Source organism: Phalacrocorax carbo, chromosome 1 (genome assembly GCF_963921805.1).
Source record: "Phalacrocorax carbo chromosome 1, bPhaCar2.1, whole genome shotgun sequence".
In the NCBI taxonomy this organism is placed as follows: Eukaryota; Metazoa; Chordata; class Aves; order Suliformes; family Phalacrocoracidae; genus Phalacrocorax; species Phalacrocorax carbo.
In genome coordinates, this window is record NC_087513.1 from 125,181,559 (window position 1) to 125,203,946 (window position 22,388).

General features: G+C 36.2%; 1 protein-coding gene across 1 annotated transcript in view; it reads left to right on the forward strand.

The window, feature by feature from the left end:
* The window catches only part of CFAP47 (cilia and flagella associated protein 47), a 346,829-nt gene that overhangs the window by 318,751 nt on the left and 5,690 nt on the right, over positions 1-22,388 (forward strand). Inside the window, 3 exon segments of the mRNA XM_064473493.1 lie at positions 6,775-6,946; positions 7,960-8,121; positions 17,134-17,302. Of these exon segments, the coding sequence (XP_064329563.1) occupies positions 6,775-6,946; positions 7,960-8,121; positions 17,134-17,302 (503 nt within the window).

Below are 22,388 nucleotides of genomic sequence, written 5' to 3' on the forward strand. Positions count from 1 at the left end.
CAAGAAGCTCTTTGCTACTTAAGTGCTATGTTATTTCAAGAGTTGTGATTTTCAAAGATTTAGAATTAAGGAGTCTTGGACTGGTTTGTGCCAGCTTTACAGAATTTCATAGGGCAACTAAATGCTACCGGATATAGCAGTATTTTGAACAGCGGTGTTTTATGATTTGTGGAAAAACTGAAACTGGCCTTGCTAAGTAAGAACTGCATCTCAGCATAGTTTAATGCCCTCAGGTTTTAGCAGCAATCAGCCAAGGTGTTTCTTCTCACTCAAAATTGTTTCAGACTGATCAACGCTGATCAGAAAAAAACTATTTTTATAAAAGCAAAATAGTTCTAATTCTACACCCAAGTTACAAGACAGAAGTTAAAAGCTGTCAGAAAATACTTATTTTCTCTTGGAACAGGTATTTTAAACTTATTGTCTTGCCATTAGTTCAGGAAAACCACCATACATTGTATAGACACACAGCTGTTTACAAAGTGATGCTTAGGTCCACAGTATTTTAAGACTGCATTCCTGAACACAAAGAATTTTGTAAATAACTATGAAGAAGCTTGAATTTCTAAATGTATAATTACTCTTATTCAGTAGGACAAGTTATATTTGTAGCTTGCACCTAACCCTAGTAAGAAACTGTGAAGGCACTGAAATAGCTAGCGATAAGCTAAATCTATTTGTTCTTCTCATTTGGAAGATCACATTCATACAGCAGTAAAATGATATTTTAACCGGCAAGTGATAAAGTTACATGAATGGAAATGTTATGTTCCAAAATATGGCAAAGGGTGTTTTCTGTCTCAGAGAAGTAGACGTTGACAGTGTTGGAAAACAAGGAGTAAGAAAGGTTTCTAAAGCAAGTGGTTTAAATGAATTTTGAAAAGATAAAGTGACTAAGTGTATACAACATAATACAGAAAAGGTAGAAAGTTCTTTGAACACAAGAGTGTGATAGAAGAATTAGTGCAAAATTACTGGTATCCTCTTAACCACCTATAGGAAATTGGTGATTACGGTCATTGATGCTTTGTCCAAAAAAAAAACCCCCAAAACTAAAAACATGCCTTATGAGTTATGTATTTCCAGTAAACCACCAAACAATAAAAAATAAAGCTAAAAGCTAAGATACTTCTGAGGGTGAGAGCGCGGCTGGGAGGGAGGAGACAGTAGCCACAATGCTGGCGTATAAAAAGACTGGAAACAACCACCTTGCTATTGCTTCATGCTCTGCAGTTTATCTGGTGGGCTGTCTGTAAACACACTGCCCCTCCAAAGGCATCAGAAGAAATTTGCTTGCATTGGAAGCTGGTCTTCCAAATGACAAGCATAATTTCTTTTAGTCATTAATGTAACCACTTTAAACATTGAAGTGCATAGGCATTGTCATGGTGAGTACAGTGGGAAACCTTTGGAATGATAAATAATATTGTTTTCAATTTAGTGTTTGTGAGGCCCAATACAAATTGAATGGTTAGGTTAAAAGACATCTTGAGTTGTATCTGATATCAGTGGGCAACATTCAAAGTGAGGCAAACGAGTCAGGGTACCATGGGAAAAACAATGTCTGTGTGAATTAAGACTAAATCATAGCATATGTTCATGAAGAAGCTGGTTTGATGTTGCCCGTGCCCAAGTACAGATGTGGTCTTTATTTGCTAGAATTGCTAGATAAATGAAGGCAATGCTAAATAAAAAAGGAGAATGTTGAAAAAGCGATAGAGTGATTTTGAAAAAATGCATTTTAATCAGTTCCTTTAAAGCATTAATTTATAAATGAGTGTACAAATCTAAGTAGAATGTCAGATCAAAGCAGGTTAATGTGAGAGATCTTTTGGGCTGATGAGAATCCTTTTGCTTTTCCTGAGGTTTTTGTTTCAATTTACTATGCCAACTAATAGCAAAATAAAGAGTGTTAAGAGGGGAGTATGGATAGACATAATAAAAAGGGAATTAGTCCAAAAAGGATTCAAAGAAAGAGAGAATATATAGAAACTAGCTGCAAGGAAGAATGCAGAAACGTATGTGGAACAGAAGATGCTAGATGCACACTGGGTATTTTGTATACGTGGATTCACAAACTTCCATTTTAATTAGTAAATGATGCAATGTTCTGAAAAGACATTCTCAAGAAAAGGGGAGGAAGTGCTTTTTACTGCTTTTTTTACAGCAGGAATCTGTTTTAAAGAAGTGTTTTGAAAGAGAAAAAATTAACGAACAAGAATCAAATGGAAGAGAAAATTTAGAAAAGAAATGTTGAAGTTTGTTGCTAGGGGGATAGGCAGTGGGATGCAGGGTAACAAAAGATGAGGCTAAGAGTGGAGTTTTGCAGAGCCTTGAAGATATGGATGAAAAGCTTTAATTGGATATGGAAAGAGAAATATATTTTCAGGGAAGAGATATAAAGATTTATACACAGAACTACACTAAAGATTTCCTTGAATTGCATTGAGGATCAATGGGTATATTATCAACAGAAGGAGAACACTTAATTATCCATTTATTTCTTTGTATTTAAGATAATTTGGTGTCCGGCGTTTAATGAAGTATATGACGTTATCTTTGCTGATATTTATAATGCTCTACTTTTGTACCTGTATGAAGAAATTTAGTAAAAGGTATATTCAACTACAACCAGATCTTTTTGGGTTCTTGTGCAATTTATTTATTCTGCTGCTATTATCCTGGAGTTATAACATTTTACAGTGAGAAATAGATATTTACTTATCAGATGAGATTCATTTCTTACTGTCCCAGATGATACTGTCTACTTAAATGTTAGGATGTTCTTGACCACAAGGCTTCCTTTTATCTTTTCCCTTTATTACTCGTATAATTAACTTTTGCTAGTCACGTGAATATTTACTTGAAAACCATATTAAAATGATTGAATCTACTGTACAGTAATGTAGTCTGCCTGCTGCTGCTTTTGCTGGTAAGGCATAACTGCATACTTCATGTTCATTGCCCACTGCCTGCTGAGTTCCAGGAGTGTGTGTGAAGACTCCTAGAAGACAGTGGAAAAGCAGGAAAAGGGCAAGTGTCAGATGAGAGCTGAATGGCGTTATGAAGAAAGACATTTCACAAGATTTGGAAGGTCAACGTTAGATGCCAGCTGTTTTGTAGAAGTGAGTAGTTAAGGGCTGGTCCTGTAGTTTCTCTTTTACCAGTTTGGAGACTACTAGATCAAAAGGGGAAGAAATCTTTGTTAGGTGTCAGGGCCACAATGGGTACTTAGCCTTGAAGAGATAGCAGAACCAGCGGGAAAAAAATATCAGTGAGAAAGTGCAATATGTTTACATTCAGCACCACATAAAGTAATTTATCTAGCTTTTGAAAAACATGAAGCTGCAAGTTTATGAATGGCTGGGCTTTCATTCTGTGTTTGTATTCTGTGATTGTGCTGGCGTCCTTTATTAAATAACTGCAAGTAAGATTGCAACCTGCTGAACGGGAGGTGAGGCAGGCCAATTGAGTGAATTCGCTTGCATCTCTGGTTTATTGCATCTATCTAAGGAAAAGCCTCTGTAATGAGGACAGGCATTTTTGCAGTCTGAACATCTTTCTGTCACAGCTCTAATTTCCGCCTGTCTCATTGGAAATGGGAGACAGTCTGAAAGTAAGGAGGGTCCCTTAGTTCCTCCCCGTTGCTGTTTTTATGTCACCAAGTCCACTACAGGTTACGCACTATTTGCAGAATCTTCTTTAGGTATCCACAAATGACTGCAGCCTCACAGGCCAGCTTCCATTAGATTTTCATCACCAGAAAACACATTGTATAATGAGCCGGTCTTCAGTAAAGTCAAATACTTATTTGCTTTTCAAAGATAGGAGGGAGGTACAAAGGCTTCTGTAATGACAGTGTGAAACTCTGTTCCAGGTCAGATATATCCAGTGGGCCTTTCACACTGCCTTCTATAGACATTAGGCCCATCAATGTCTGTAATTTACTCTTTTGAAGCTTGAATGCAGGTTCTTTTCCACTAAAAAGTCATTTAAATTCCTGAGGTTCTTATTCTGTGAACCTGTTAGACTTGTCTTTTAATTTTTAGATGTATGACATCTAGGAATTAGTTTTGCAGTAATCCTAATCACATTTGCCCGATTTATAAACTCAGAGTGTAAAATCCCTGGAGTTTCAACACTGTCATTCTTATGAGACAGAAAATAAATAAACAGATAAATAGGTAGTCTATTTCCTTTCATCTTCTTAGAGGCTATTTAAAAAAAAACCCAAACAAATCCTCAACACTTTAATTCTAGTACTTTTTAAGAAGTATCCTTACTATCATTTGAAAATATATGACATCCAAGCCATAGAACTGTACAGCTCAAAAACCTTATTGGTTTTTAAACATAGCTGCTTCAGTAATTCTGCATACACAATTGTTGCCTAAATGCATACTACCTTTTGGAATTCTTTGTTTACACAAAGGAAAACACTTAAAAAACTGAGTTTAACAAAACAAGAAATGTTCAGTGCTTTAAAAAAATTTTTTTGGAATAATTACCTCAAACAAAACCATGTTCTTACTCCTTTTCTTACTTAAATAATGCATAATATTCGTCAAGAAATATGAGGAAGTAATCCTTTTTATAATTAGAATTTCTATTCCCTAGATGTAACAAGCTGCATATAAATAGCGTGCTTATATCTTCCCAGTGTTTGGGTTGATAAATATCATTATGTTGAGTCAGATGTGGTTAAAATTCTCCCCGCTGTTCTCTATTTACAAAACAGAGGTAGATTAATTGGGGCATACTTTATATCTGTATGTGTGTTTTACAATTTGCATTAGATAAAATAAGAATTTTACCTATATTAAAATGGTGATTTTTAAAAAGAAAACTAATGAATGAATACATACAATAAGGTGGGCTAAAGGGTCAAGGCGTATTTGAATCCTATGCTATATTGTATTTGGCATTACTTTAAAGAAAGTGTTAATTCTTTCTCCGATGTTCTATTTATTTTACCATTTTAATTGAAATAGGAAATTCTAAGAGTCAAGAGAGCTCTGAACATTTGACAATTTAGCAAAATTTATAGTCATGAGTCACAACTTTTTTTTTTGCCTCTAGCTTCTGCCAGTTTGTTTAGGCAGCATGTGTGTTACGGGATTGTCCAGAATCAAATGTTAACACATTCGGCAGGGGCTTCCTATAGTATGATAATATGGTAGTCTTCAGGGCAGCTGGGATGAAAATCTAATTACATTTTTCTTTTTTGAACAGTCCTAAACTAGATGAGCACTGGAGGTCAAAACCAGCTAAGGGACCAGCATAACGAAACTTTCATATATTGGCACTTATAAATACATGATTTTTCCGTAGGTGTTGTAAATATTAACATATTTTACCTACATACTTAATATGAGCATAGAACAGGTTACAAAACAGCCTGGAGTAGAAAAAAAAGAAAAAAATTAATTGCTTCTCACTAAAAGGTACTATATGTATATGTCAAACCAAACCCAAATGTCTTTGGATACTAAAAGCAGCATGCAATTCACAGCATTTTCTTCCTAGCATCTGAACTGTAAAATAAGCTTTTCCTGAGTAGCATAACTGCTGAAAGAAACATCTGCTCAACAGTTGCAATTTTCTCACTGTGGAATTCTCCAAATGATGTCATCTTTCTTGCCCATAATAAGTTAATTTTTATGTCTGAGTCGTCATGTGTTGGCATTTGCCTAGGGTGACTACTGGAAGCCTTGGGCTGTGTTGGAACCTGAATGCATGGGATAAACATCATATTTTTCAAATAGAGAAACAACAAAGCATGGAACAATGTAGGATGGTCCCAGGAATTTTATGAACTGTAGGAAAAATGTTCATGTTTCATTTCATTATAACAAAATACATTTACTGTAATAAAATAATAATAAATGTAATAAAGTAATAGATGGATTAATACATGATAATCCTGTATATTTAGTATTCAGTATATATCTACAATGACTGATAAGCTGGTATGTTGGCAATAATATTTTGCTTACATCTGTGTCACTCTTTGATCTACCGTAAATTGTCCAGACGTCTGTGAAGGATCCACTTTTAAAAGTCAGAATGTTGCAATACGAACCGCTACATTTCTTAGGGTTGATCTGTATGTTACAAAAACATTGGCAAAAATGTTGAATGAAGTAGAAAGAAGGAAAAAATGTGCGTTTCAGAAAACGGGAACGGACTACATGCAGGACTTCCGTGTGCAAATAACTATTGTATACTGAATATCACAGTTTTCTTTATTACAGCTAGAGGAAACATTTGATGCAAGAAGCTCAGCTGTTTATTCTTATGTCATTACTACTTGGCCTTTTCGTAGCTGCTATGGGGAATTGGAGACGAGGCTGCTAGTGACATCTTCACTATTTTTCTGTAGACTCTCAGGCTTGCAGCCATCAATGGCACTGATGTCTTTAATGACTTTTTTTTTTAATTGTCTCAATGACATTACTCAAAAACAGTATTACATTCTTGTAATTTTCACTTTACTAATGAACTAGAAATATCTCACCGTAATGCAGAAGTGGTAGCCAGAACAATATTGCTATTACGTTCCCCAGCTTCCATTTTGCTGGAAACTATCTAGCCTGTCATATGAAATTGGAATATTTTGCTATGCCGTCAGGAGCAAATCACTCAAGTTTTGGATAATTACTAGTTTTACTTATTTGTCCTTTTTACAACAAATGAAAGAATTGTTAACCATTAATCAGCCAACAGTGTGAGCTTAGAGTGCACACAGACTGATCTTTCTCTTGTATCATGTAGGTTTCTCTACAACAGTGGAATTTCTGTATGAATTACAATATCGATCAAATGAAATTAAGTCTCATCTTGGAGCTTTGGTTGGTATTAATCTGATTCAAAGAGAACGGGATACAGACTCTGGAATCATAACACTTATCTTTAATATCGTGTTTGCACCTAACAAACCAATAAGGTAAGCTTCTGTTCCTTATTACCAACAGAAAATGCAATAATATCCTGTCTGGTAGCTCTTAGCTATGTAAGCACCTCCCTGCATTGTTTTCCTCATTTTATTTTCACCTCCGAGTGAAAATACTGCTTCCTTTTGAAGCAGTAAATGTGCATGGGGAGGAAAGAAGCTTCAGTAAGATGCAGGCACACGGTAAATTCAGAGGCTCGACATTAGCAGGAAGATTAGGGAGCAGTCACTGCTGAATGTCATGGGTTGCATGCAAAGAGAGCATTTTTAGGATGCAGGAGGGAACTGAAATAAAGAACAAACCTATAGGAAAGACTATCCACCCACACCATGCAGTGTCATTGTGTGAGAGAGGAGGTTAATTTAGAAACCCTTTTTATTTCTACTCTGTCCTTTTTCATGTTATTATTTTTTGTTTGGGTTTGTTTTATCTTTGTGTACTTGAGACCTGTCAGGCTTCACGTAGAGGGCTCAATGACCGCAATTAATTAGTCTCTTTATCTTCAGAACCTACAGCACCGACTCTCTTCTTAGATGGTCTGAAGACATCAGAGTCTGGAATTTTTCTAAAGTACATAGACCTATGTCATACCTATTTGCTTCTAATAGGAACTGCTAACACGTTCTGGACCAAATTCTCCTCTAACACTACAGTAAATAAAGAATAATAAGTAAACCAAACTGAGTTAAACAAATTTAACTCAACAGAGAGTAAGCAGAAGAATCAAGTCTCGTGGCTGTGCCCATCATTTTACTTTCATATCGTGTGCTTTCTTGTACTTTGCTGTAAATATCAAGTGCTATTTAGACTACACTCCGGTCTAAGTGCAACTGATATGTACTATGCCACATAAAATTAAGGATGGATTCCAATTAAAGCCATCTGTATTTTCATTTTATAGTAGTATAGTTCTACATGCTTGCGGCTTATGTTGGACATTAATTTACTCAGTTTATGTTTTATAATGCTGGCCTATGTATTGAATGTTTTTATCTGAAATTTCAAGGAATGAAGCAACTCTCGTAGTACAGTGCACTACAGGAGGTGTTTGGAAGTTTCCAATGCTGTTCATTGCTACGGAGCCAGAAGTGGATGACGTCATCAACATTGAAGCAGTTGGCCTGAATAAGGAATCTATAGTTGGCTTTAAGCTTACAAGCCAGACAAGGTAAAAATAGTAATGATAAAGTATTTATGCAGTTTCCTGGGGCTAATACTCAGGCTCAAACACATCGGATAGGATAGATTTGGGCAACAGAAACATTGCTGGGCTGCAGCTATTTCAGTAGTACATTAATTTCAAGTACTGCATTGTATAGGTAACAAATGTGATATTGAAGCTGTACTGTACTGTAGAAAACAGAAACATTCTACATTTAGGCTGTAGCACCTCAACGGGAAATTTGTTGGATAGACCTGTGTTTCTTATGACTTTAAAATTTTGCCCTAAAATGCTTTTGTGTGTTAAAATGTGTAATAGAAAGTTAAGGAAGGTGTGTTGTGATATTAAAGGCTCACTATTAAAGCCTTAATGCTTTTGCTAATAGATTGTTTTTCAAAGTACTTTGTACTTACACCAAGATAAAAACAATCCTTTGCATTTTGCTTTAAAAATTTTTAAATGTGCATTTTTAAAGTGTTCCTGTTTAATTATATAGGCATATTATGAACTCATCTCTACTCTACCCTTTCATTAGAAAAAATAATCGTGTCATTCTTCAGTATTTTATTACTCTCCTTTATAAAAGTAATATAATAAACGTCCTTTTTTTCTTTAAAATTGACTTTTTTTACTGCATATCTAGAAAGCGTTCCAGATATGCTCATTGTTTGTTAACTTACATTATAGATAATGGTTTTGTAGCATTCCCAGCAGGAAGTGTCCTTGGTTCCAACTCAGGTTTTTTTTAAGACGTTATTTCCAAAAGCTGTGCACCTAAGGTGGACAGTTGTTTCAGCTTTTAGATAGCTGTCAGTGATGATAATTAGCGAGGACTCTGCAAAAGGCTCCTATCACAGCGTTCAAGTTAACAGCTTCAATAGAACGGGCTGCTTCAGGAACAAAAGTGAAGCAATTGTTCTGGCAATACTGTAATCTCCTGGTAGGTGTTTGATAGTAGTGAAGAGACCTAATGTTCTCCAGAAAGGTATTATAAAACCTGAATCATTATCGTTATATAAAGAAGGAGCCATGATGGAAGACAGGTTCCCTTTTTCCCTTAAGCAAATTCCAACTTTATTTTACATAACAAGGGTTCCACCCATACATTTCAAATACAAAATGTAACGTTTGCATGTTCTGAATAAGCTCAGTGTTGTAAATAGTGCCAACAACTGCTCTGTAAGTTTTATATTGCTTTATCTTATCTTTGATTTGCTTAGGTGCTTTTGGTGGTGGAGGTTTTCTTATAGAAATGGAACAGTCAGCCAACCAGCGTTTAGCATACAGGATTTGCAGTTTAAAAGCAATTACACGAGAAACCCGTATATTACAGATGTAATTTAATGCTTGAATAACTCAAATGACTTAGATTAAAAATAAAACCATGAAATATTAAAATATGGATTAAAAGTTTCAATTGGGATATGGAGTGTCATCTTATAGACCTTCCCTGAAAAAAATGATCAACCTTTTGGAGTTTCTCTTAAGTAAACAGCAGCACAATCCTATAGAGAATCAGTTCTGATACTTAGAGGTGGGGTTTTTTCAACCTGCATATAGGTACTTTCTGTCTTCTTTTTTTATGCTGGATGGTACCTCTAGTGCTACTCTGAGAGTAACTGGGGGAGAAACAGAGATGTATTTCTGAGTAACCTGCTACAAGGGGACTCTGCAGCTGTGTCTTTTTCTCCCTCTGCTACTTGCAGGACAGAGTGGCTGCACAGCATCACTGAGAAGGCCTGTACCTCTTTTTGGGCTAGCAGGGTGCGTAGTGACGCAGCAAAAAATGTTTGAGAACCACAGCCCCCCAGAAAGGCTCAGTATTTTATTAAGGGCAGAACAGGATCCTCTTATATATACCAAGTTGAATGAGGATCTTCAGTGATCCACAGACCACCACTGGTGACCACTACAAAGCTATGAGGTTTTAGCTTTCTTTTCCTTTATTAGCTACTACAACTCAAATGTGGGCTTCCCCCTTCAATTACACCCCTCCCCAGCAAAATCCTCAATGTGTATGAAATATTTTGGACTGAATTAATGATTTTCCAGTTTACCCATAACTACACTTGATGTATTTGCTTCAGGAACGATGAACAGTTACAGATGGGAGGTAGTTGCTATGCTGCTCACAATGATCTGCAATAATGAAAGCTCTGAGAGTCCATGCAAATATGTAAGGCACTCTCTCTTTTAATAAATTTAAAATTGACACACACACATGCCCCCAGTGAGAAACAGCCCAATATCTGCTTCAATAAATAATGAAAGACACTGAGAATGCAGCCAAGCAGTTTTGCTGTATGAAGAAAACTCAAATGCATTTTTAAAACCCGTCTGCACCCAGAACAGGTGTGATATATGAGTAGTCAAATATTTTACTTTCAGCTTTACAAATTCAGAAGGGACATATTGTTGAATGGTTTCTTGTAATGGCATTAAGATTGGTTAGAGTCAAATAAGCAGATTTCACTTGTTAAATAAGAAAAATCTGCCATTTTTAACATTCATATATGACCTCCTTTGGGTTTTGTCATAAATGTAGGTTTAATTCAGCACCAGCTGAAATCATTGGCAACACTTCCACTGAGGTAATTGGCTTGCTGCAAGCCTCTAATGTTTGTGTTAACATCAGTGTTTGTTTTAATACCACATGGATTATTGAATGCCAATGGTTAACAGCATGACAGCAGTATTAACCAAAAAGAATAGATAAAATCTTATCCCTGGAAATAAAAATTATAGAAACTTATTTGATATTCAGCTCAAATTATTAGTCTGTCATTTTATGCTGATGTCTGTAATTGAAACAGAGACAAAAAATTTCGGAAGTGATGCTTGGCTTAAGGAAACCAGTCTTTTCTATATTTGTTTTACTGAAAATAGCTTCTTAATGATTTAAATCAATTATGTTTTGGGATCAGAACGATTGTATTAATAGAGAACTGTTTTCTGGAAAATGTTTACTACTATATATTCCAGTACAGAGGTATTTTTATGGCTGGGTTTATTTCTTCACATTAAAATGCTGATATCCAGCTACAGCAGAATGTTACCTTATTTATTTTCCAGTGCAAATACTTCAGTAGCCAACATGAAACGTGTGGATAGCTACATATGAACCCTATGTTTACTTGAAAGTTTTTTGTAAACTACATACTTTTTGAATGTCTGGTCAAGATGGTGGGTAATTGTCTCCTGTGCATTCTATCTGCTTATTTCTCAAGCACAGAGCCTCCTTTCACCAACAAAATTCTAGCTTCCATGTACCTGTTAGTGATTGTTTTAATCATGTATTGCTTTCCATATACAGTAGAATTTTATCCACCCTTCCATCCCAACTTCTCATTCCTATCCTGTGTTTATAACAAACAGGATATTTGTCACATTGAGGAAACTTCTCGGATGAACTCAAACTATGCTTCAGAAAAACATATTTAGTTAGCGTATATTATCACAAAAGACTGCATGTGCAGACTTAGTTATCTTAACCTACATTTTGTATTTTGAACACCACTGTGGATATTTTCCTTATTTCTCCTATGCACATTTCCTAGTGCATAGAATAAATGTTCAATGAAAAACATTCCTTGATCACACAAAGGTAATTTTAATGCTGTCTGAAGAATAGTGAGCAACCTATTTTTTTTTTCTGTGCCCTCCCTAATTGTGAAGGGAAAAAGAAAAAAATGTTTACAGCTACAACTTTGAGAAATATTTCTGTTTTAGTGTAATTACTGCTGTATTTCACTAGAATTACCATGAGCCAGAATTATGTACGCTGCAAGAAAATGCATTCATTAAGTTCTCCGCACACGCACCCTCTCTCACACGTCGCTATGCATGTTCCAGGCCTGGATTCCTATGCCAATCGCTTTGTTACCAGTTCTGCAATACTCTACCATTAATCTAAAGATGTAATTAGAATACTTTATCTTAGCATCTCCCACGTAGTGGCAGCTGCAAAGAACAAATGTTGACTGAGCTCCATTTTCTGGAGTCTGAATGGAGACGAGCGGAATATGCTGATAATGGTACACATGCAGCAGAGCTTCCAAAAAGTTATCATCATTGTTCATAATAATACAATGCCTGACATGTCACACATTTAGCCAGGAGCTGTATCTAGCCATGACACCTGGACGGCTTTTAGCAGGAAAAGTCAGTTTACCAATCTGCAAATATAGTGCCCCTGGGTAGAACAGGAATGAGACAGAAATCTTAACATTTTGTGAAGATAAAAACTGTAGCTCCTGCTTTGGTTTTATAAAATATACACAACGAAAGTGATATTATATTTGGTGAAGCATTCCCTGACAGTCATTTGGCATGCAATGTTTCTTCATATTTTTTGAAAGTCCTTTAATTCCAAAGCAGTCTTTCCAAAGCTATAGAGTAATAACTGGCGTTAAATCTTTTCTGATATACAGAGTTCAGGATTTAGAGTGGTCAATTAAACCAGAGTTGGTTTTGGCGTGGAACATAGCCAATTTTGATAAGTAATGAGGATTTCCTATTTTTTTTCATTGCCTTTTTTTTTTTATTGTTGAAATTATCTAAATCATACCAACTATCACTAATAATTTTATAGAATTTGACAACAACATACAGGTAATAACTTTAACGAACTTCACCACAAAATAACTGAAATTTCTTGTGTCATCCAACAGATGTTAATTACAGATTACAGGAAGTAAGTTATGATTAACTGTTTTTGGAAACACATTGCAATATTGTCAAACCATATCACTTATTTGCTTTAGCAGTTATATACGTTCCAGATTAAGACATTTTGTTATTATTCTTTTATTAAAAAATACATTTGATAAAAAGCACTTTGTATTTTTTCTTTATGTATAGTTAGCAAAATGCTGAGTTTTGTAAAAGAGTAAATTTCTACAGCAGTAATCACAGAATCACAGAATCCCAGGTTGGAAGGGACCTCAGGGATTGTCTAGTCCAACCTTTCTAGGAAGAGCACAGTCTAGACAAGATGGCCCAGCACCCTGTCCAGACAACTCTTGAAGGTGTCCAACGTGGCCGAGTCAACCACTTCCTTGGCAAGATTATTCCAATGGGTGACTGTCCTCAGTGTGAAAAATTTCCCTCTGGTGTCCAGTCGGAATCTCCCCAAGAGCAGCTTGTGTCCATCCCCCTTGTCCTCTCCATGTGACTCCGTGTAAAAAGGGAGTCTCCTTCTTCTTTGTAGCTACCCCTTCAGTACTGGCACATGAGGAAGAGATGAGTAAACATTAAAGCTTTTTGAGCCTTAATTTAAAGGCTTATATTTTCAGATTTGCTTGATATTTTATAAGTTTTGCTGTCAGATCTCTATGGGAATATAAATTTTAAGGTTTTCTTTAATTGAAGACATAAGGTGTTATTCTTTTTTAGTTTACTAATTTGAAAATTATCTAACATGAGAACACTGATGAGCACAGACTGCTATTTAAGAACAAGATTAAAGGAGTAATTATAAATATGTCTATTAAGTACTAGCTCGATTTCCACTCTTTCTTGGTGCCATGATTTCATTACCCAATTATTATTTATATTCAAATTAATATTTTCTCTTGTTCATTATTTGTCTGATAGCAATATCAAACTATTATGACAGGAGTTATGGTACACGCAGGTAGGAAGACACATTTCCTTTCTCTGGTTTATATGGCCTCTGCCCTTATATTTACTAATTCATTTGTGCTTGGTTCGTATGTGTTTTCAAAACTCTACATATCATTAAAATTTATCAAGTATGTTAGTATCTGCCACCCTTGAATTAAATAAAACCCTCTTGAAAAAATATAGACTGCCTTGTCACTGTCCTTCATGGCTGAGAAATGACAAGCCAAACACTGACTCCAAAACTGTCTTACCTGAAGCATTAATCAAAAAGGAGGAATTAATTTTTAATCATTTTAAACCACATAATTATTAATTATTAATTATACACTGAAAACAATAATGTCTGAAATTCAGGTGCTCTTCTGGGAATTTTATCTCCAGCTTTCTCTGTACTGTGGAAGATGAGAACGACAATTTACCTATGCTAGCGAGCTAGCCAGAATGCCAGATCATCTCCCTCACGTGAACATCAGTGAAAATACTGATTATTTTTTCTTGAGAGGCCATCTTTAGATATACTTTTAAAACAAAAATTCATGATTTATCAGCACTACAGGCACTGTGAAAGGTTCCTGTTTCTGATTGCGTGTAAGCTTTTGATTGCTAGTTCTTGTACTGTTAGATATATGTTAATCAGACTCCCTGCTGGCCTATCGTATTATGGCTATACCTTTAATTTGCCAGAATTTCTGTTTTCCTTATTTGGACAAAGCTTCCACTTTGAGGAACATTTTGCATCCAGTAACAGACTTGACTTGTTTAAAACTGCCAGGCTTTGGGGAGAGAAGAGGAGGGGAGGGGAGGGGAGGGAAGGGAGAGGGTTTAGGTGTGACTATATGTGTTCATGTAAGTATGTATGTGTGTATGTTTATATAAATTTTACTCAAGACAGAAAAAAATTACAGCTGCCTCTGGTATCTTGTCCTCTAGTACCTTGTGCCAATGCTGTCAAGAAGCATGCAGATTTTCTTTAAAGCTTTTTTAGTAGTTTTTCTCCATTTTTCTTTATGAAAATTAAAATCTGTCAAGGTTGACACAATAAGATTTTTTTCTCTGACTTTGTAAATATCTTATGTGCACAACTATAGATCAGTTTTGTGACAGTTTCATTTTAACTGTCTGGTCCCCTTGTCAGGACTAAAACTATAGCTTTTTCTCCTGTTTTCTGACTCACTGTTTTGAAGAACCATTTAGTCTCTGAAAAAAACTACTGTGGCATCACACCCTGCTAAGATACAATTTCAGCAGGAATAAAGTCCTTATTTTCTTGTGTCTTCCATGCATGCAGCCTGTCCCATCTCCCTTAGCATCTCATTCTTTCTTCTCTAGTTTAAGTCACGCTCCTGTATGTCTTACGAAGGCACAAAGTGCTTATTAGGAGTTGTCATCCCTAACTACTTACCAGAAAACAGACTGAATATGGAAGATAAAGAAAGCGCTGCCTTAAAATATTCCTAAATCTAGCCTATAGAGCAGTGAAGTGGAAGTGAAGACCTGTGCTCATGCCTCTGTTTCCAGAACCAGGGTTTGAATATTCATCTTGGACATTTCTGACGAGTGCTCTACTCTGCTACTCAGTCTAAGAGGCATCACTTCTTTTTCACCCTGTGCCTGCCCTTTGTGTGCTCTAGACATTCACAGATGAGCAGTCCTTGTGGGAAATACAGATGTGAAAACTCAAGGTTTAGATTGCACATAGAGAGGAACTCAGTCTGTAGCAAGATTAGTGCTTACTTATGTTTTATACCTATAGATATAGGTATCTATCTTTATACCAGAGGTATAAACTCAGCTGCACCACGGAAAGAGATTGTCTGCGTAAGTTTGATGTCACAAGGCTTGAAGTGTAGTTGCAGACATTGCCCTCCTTGCTGCCACCTAAAGGAAAAGCTAGGCTAACTTAACTAATGCACCCAAGTCTGGTGGCATTGCTGAACGTCAGTTAATTTTTTTGAGGAGGCAGAAGCTTTCTGGTTTCTGGTTTCTGGTTTCTGCACTTGCATTATTTGGTTCTACAAACTTACAGTGTGACCTTTATTTTTTGTAAGGGTATTTTAAATTTAAGAAAACCTTTCGTGAGAACATATTCCAAAGGAGAGCTATTTTTAAACAAGATGATATAGAGCCAGCATACCACCCACTGAACAGCACTTGCCTAGGAAATGTGGGACATTTCCGTAGAGATATGAATTGTCATAAAATATTAAGTTTAACTTCTCTGTGAGTATTTTCTTTGAAAAGCAGTGTTACTTCATGTGTGACAATCCTTGAATAAACAGATTTGAACAGCTTTTCTTTGAGATGCTGTTAGTTTTCCATTCTTCAAGTTTTATCAACTAAAAATGTGTTCTCTCTAAGCATGCCTGATACTTCTCCTGCTGTACTGTGCCAGGGTGTTGTGGGTTCTTTTTTGACCATGCTGTTTTTTTTCTAGTTTCAATTTCTGGTGTTCTCTTTCTGTCCAGGTAGTGATAGAGTTGTCCTCAGCAATACATATGATGACTGAACGGAGAATGCCTGTCTGGAAAATACAAAAAAATGTATATTCTTTTCATGCTGAGAAAGTTCATGGCAAGGAGTCCCTGAGGAGCTGTGATAGACAGGCTTCAGCTTGGCTTTGGCCTAAGATTATTTTGTTGTTCTCAGCCACTGTCTTTACCAGGAATAAGACATTTTCTTTAGGCGTGATAGTACTTCCACAAAACTAGCAATTAGACAAGATCTTCAGTACCTGTGACAGAAATTCTTTGAGATACACAATAATAATGATAGGGGAACCTAATTATTACTGTTGCAATACCTTAAAGTGTTTAGTTTATGAGATATGAAAAATGTGGAAAACAGTGGTAGAAAACTCTTATTTTCCATATGTTCATTTCAAGGCTTTCATAACTCCGCCCCAATCTAGTAACACTCCATCAGATTGCAAATTTTGTTCTAGTCATAAAAATTAATAAAATGGGTGGCTTTTCAGTTTTATTTGATTAGAGATTGGAAAAGTGAGGGGCTTTTAATAGGAAAAGTGGATTTTCGCTCTGACATGGAATTTATTTCTATCACTATTATTATATCTTTAGAGGTCAGATGATTCTTTTCTTTCTAGTGGGAAATGCTATCATTATTCTGCAGTTATTATAATATTTATAGTAGCATGTAAGTATGTTTGAAATGGAAGACCAGTATGCAGGTCCCTGTGTCTAAAGATTATAAATATTTATAAACAAATGTAAATAATTGCTATAGGATATTTATTCTGTAAGAATGCTGTTAACGTTCTGTATGCATTCCACGGGCTGCCAAGTATCCTGAGTCATGCCACACGGTGGCCTAATTGTAGATAATTTGTATTAAGCTACGGTAAAAGGCATAATAGCCTCCTGTGCTTTTCTGTAGGAACCCAGAGCCATTCACGGCACACTTCCTGGCGGGCAGCGATCCTGAGTTCCGTGTGCTGCCGCAAGCTGGAGAACTTCTTCCAGCAGGCACTGTGGGAACCCATATAACAGTGGGATTCCAGCCAAGGATGTATGGCAAGAAGCATACAGCAACGCTTGTAATTCAGGTAAGCCTTCCTGAATGCAATACACAAATATACCTTCAGGATTGGAAGGAAAAAAAGAAATTCTATACAAAAGAGCACCACTGAAACACACAAGTGCATGCACTGTGATTATTTTACTACTTTTCACGAAGGACAAGAACAAAACTTAATTTTTAAAATTAACTCATCACAAGCTGGGAAAACATATTCTATTTAAATAGCTGTGTATTCCCTTTGCCATCATCATCAGATACTATCTTGATACATTTACCCCAACTCCATACACAACATGACAGAATGACTTTTCACAGAAAGTCGAAATAATCATGTTAAGAACTGGTGGAGGATATGAGTAATTGAATATGTGAGACCTAGGTTATTGATTTTACTTGTATTATACCTCCTAGGATCAAAGGCACTAGACGCTAGATACTAAACTGTAGAAGGCAGAATTTCAGAACACGAAGCCAGGAATAACTTTTTTAAAACAAGCTTCAAAATAAACAAAAAAGAATTCATAGCCAAGTAGCCTCTGTAAGTCTGAAGGTCAGGAAACATTTGAAGACATTTATTCCTTCAGCGGTAAAACTGTTCTTATTACTGCAGGAATTAATTCTTAAGTTTTAAGTAATTAGTTAAAAGGAGACTGTGGAAAACTTACAGTAGCAGCAATCACCCCAAACTGTCTACAGATCATGGTTTGCACTTTAAATCTATTCACTGCATGCTGGCACTGTTTTTAGGCTACTGTATTAGAGGTGAAACAGCAACATTGATTTAAAAAATGACACGTTCAAAACGAAGCTGATAAAAAGATGCATAGCAAATAACTACTGTTTTATCTCTCCGAGTGGTAACTTGTACAACAGTGAGTAAGAAATTCAAATCCTGGAAAAACAAGAAGGCCTTTTAATCCCTCCTACTTGTTTTCTTTTACTGTATTAGACATTTGATTCATTTAGTCTTTTTACATAAACAGCAATGATGCTTATCACTGTTCCGTTTGAAAAAGAAAACAACTCGATTTATTCTGTGTTCTTTTATATTTACATAATGTTGTATGACACATCTACAGAGCTCAGAAACTTGTAGTTCTGGAACTGAACTCCTGTTCTTAGGCATGACACATGTAAATGTGCTAGCCATGTTTGTCTTTGGCTTAACTTCCATCATTAACAAAGAGTTTTAACGTAATGAATTTCTTTGTCTGGAATGGTCTAAACATGATGGTCAAGGTCTGTTAGCTTTCTAAGAACTCAGTGAATAATCCAAAATTTCCTTTCAGGAATTTATCAGTAGAGATGGCCTTTGAGTAATTGGGTTTTTAACCTACATCTACTCACACTTCAGTCTCTGGTTACAATCTAGGCAGACGGCTCTTTCCACCTCCACCTTTGGTACTGTGTGTGGGTGTAGGAAGTCACTCATACACATTACATATACGTATCGGCTCATATCTTGTCCTATCTATTCCTGTATGTCAAAAATACATTGAGGACTTTTAATGCCTGTAGGTGTAGTTTGGACCAATATTACACCATGACAGTATATTTGAGGTATTTCCAACATACTTACTCTGACTGAAGTATTAAGTTGTTTCAGTAATGTTTAATGAGGCTTATGTTCTCTTTGCTCGTATTGGTAGTCCTGTTGTGTACACTGGACTTCCCCCTTTCCTCTCCTCACAAGCTTTCATTCCTGTAGTTCTAATGTAAGCCAGAGCATCTGCGACTGTGTGTAATTTTGCTGCTGTGCTCTCAACGGTGACCTGAAATAAGGCTTGATGACACGTTGAGAATAGCAGATTCTCATTTCTGCTTTTTCTGTTAGTTGAAATAATTTTCATTAGTGACCTGAGGGAGACAGATTTAGTTAGATGGCAAAAACAGGATTAAAATACCCTTATTTCAGGAATAGTAATGGAGGTGGTAAAATGCAATTAACGTTGGACCTAACACTGAAGAACCTCTCTTGCACGTAGCCTTTCTAGCCAATATACTGGCTGAGGCTTTGAGCTATTTTTAGAGACAGTGAGGAAGTTTCATTTCTTTTACAGTGTTGCCTCTCTTCTGATGCTGCTGTAGTAAAGGGCTACAGCACTCTTGCTTTAAAATTTGTTTAGTTGCCCTGCTGAGAACCCAATCCTGAGGAGCTAATTAGCATGCAGAGATTATAAATTTCTTTACCAGAATTTAGTGTGTACATTTCATTAACTGAATGTGTATATATATAATTGAAATAATATAGCCTCATTTGTATTTTCTTCACACAAATCAGGTACTTCATGGGATATTTTGTGGATTCTTTAAGACTTTAATATTCATGAATACTTACAGTAAATTTTATTAATAGCACAAAACCTTAATTACTGCACTGAAGCAATTAAATATTCTTTAACCATCATTAAAACTTCTGTTCTCAGTCAACTACATATCAAAACAATTGAAGTTAGGCACTTATTTGAATAGCTGTTATGAATCTTCATTTTGTAAAAATGACACAGAAGATACTTCACAAAATTCTTTAGATCAAAGAATTAAATATAATAAAAAGCCAGTAAAGAAAATCATGCTTGTTCCTGCAGCTGTGAAAGAGAACATCACAATCTAGTTGAGCTACAAGGAAGAAACAGTGACGTGGTGCATGAAGAGCATTTTTAAATAGGTGCTATTCCATAATCAGACTTCCATACGTATAATAGCTTTCATAAACAGTACAGTTCTAACTGAAAAAACCCAAATGTATTGCCACTAATGATGAATTAGTGAAGAGCGCGTGCTTCTTAGATAAGCCATAAAGTGCTGTGAGGAAAAAAGGTCTTCCTTAGCCATACTGACATCTCAGAGCTAGGCTGTGATGTGCCAGTAAAGCTGCACAGAAAACTGACAGAGCTTAGAGACAGCACGATGCAGCTGGAGCAGCAGGATGCTCTGCAAAGGTTTCCCGGGGCAAGAATCGCTGTGAGGCACAAGGTAGAGCAGGCAGGAGGCTGGCGAATCCTTGGAAAAAGGTGTATTCAAGTTGGCTTACAGCTGATTTGCTTGCACTGTGCTGAATTCAGCTAGAGACCAGTGCAATTGCTTTGTAATTTGTGGGTGAGACATCGGAGATATTGTAAAGCAGAAGGCACACAAAATAAGTCTTAAATGATAAAATAGACGTCAGAGTAAACCAGATTGCAGGTAACATTATCGAGCCCTCCAGAAGTCAGGCTTGTGCACCTTTATTACTGAATAATCGCTAACTTAACCTATGGAAGATAGCATATCAAAACCATTTGTCATGCTGTTCTGGAAATAAATGATGCAATGTGCAAGCCACCGTACCTGGGTGTGGATTCTCTAAGCTCGTCTTTGCAAACTTGCATATCTTAACAGAAAATAGTATCGTTACATATCCAGTAGCTCAGTGCAAATACATCTTGCATTGTTCTTGGTAGCTTTGTTAATTATCATTGTTTAATCTTATTCTAAACTGTACCTCTTAAACAGAAAGAGCGAGGCAAAATGTAACAAAGTTAATAGGATAATTGAAATAGTTTCACATTAAATAAATTACCTGTGCCCCTCGCCACTGGTTGATGTTGACCTGAGTTTTATGATTGAAGGGAGAGATCCAGAAAGTTCATTACAGGCAGTGAATGTAGCACACCCTATCATTAGCACCCCTGGATTTTAAGTACAGAATCAATTATCAAGATATTTGATTCACAAGCATGGTGAAAGGTTACCTTGCTTATTGGGACTATAACTCTCACAGTGCCAAAGATGACAACAATATGGGAACCATTGCTGTATGAGGGTATTGAAACCATTGCCAGTCCTGAAGGAATGTTGATCTTGATTGTACTGCATCTAAGCAATGCTGTGAAACATCTAATATTTGAACAGCAGAAGTCAATTAAGCCACCTGTAATTCTATCTGGCAATGTTCCTCTAAGCAAGGAAAATTATTGTTAGCCATCTTCTTCATCAGAAATTGCTCAGAGCCTGACTGGGCATTGGTCTGCTTGTGGGAGGTGGTGAGTGACTGCCTTTGCACCACTTGGTTTTTGCTGGCTCTGTGGTTTTGATTTTTTTCTCCTTCCTTCATTTATTAAACTGTCTTTATCTTGATCCATGAGTTTTCTTGCCTTTGCTCTTCCTTCCAGTGTTCACGTAAAGTTTTGGTTTAATTTCATTCTGTATACACTGATCTTAGTCAGTCACTTTTTTGCTGGTCACCACTGCAGTATAAATTAAGAGTCAGGGAATATTGGATGCACTATCTGTAATTTGCCGTGTTTTAACATATTTGGAAGTCTTGCAAATTTTATTTGGTCTTTCCTGAGTTAGCACTCTTTGGAAGATAATTGGAATACCATTTACCTTAAAATTCCTGATACTTGCTCCCAACATTTAACGCCTTCCTAACATAGATTTCTCTGGCAATTAATTAGCATGTAACTCAGTAGCACTGCCAGCCTATAGTGAATACACTTGGATGATCTGTGTTCTGCAAATTAATCCTATGAATCATGAGCCATCTGTACGAATGGATGGAATACCAAAAACCATACTTTTATATAATTATTTGGTGACTGTTACCAGGATTTGCTGAAAAAATTACTTCATGAAAATTACTCAGTCAGCCATCAATATGGTTAAATAACTTACTTGGATAACATATTTAGTAAAAAGTGGCAGCATGCGTCTCATCTTTGCATTCTTCAAAATATTATTCAGAGAGATTTAGCTCTACAGATGGCCATTACTGCAACAAGGTGAGCCAAATTATTTCTCTCTTCACACTTCAGTGAGGTTATAGTCATCAGGAATTCTGAGGTTTTGATAACAGGAAGTCATTCATATCTACAAGAAATCCTCCCTTAGACTGTCAAGGATATTCAGACTGTGCTCTGGTCTTTCTCTTAAATTGCATGTGAAATAGGCCTGGAGATGCATTGCAGGGAGCCTGGGATTCTTAAATGCCTGTTTATATTAGATATATCTTCTTAACAGAGACTCTCTTTTAAATTTCTGTTCTGTCAGGTTGTGTAGATTGTAGTAGATTCAATACCTTCACCTTTAGACTTTGTTACTACCGATGCTAGTATTAGAGTTGTTCC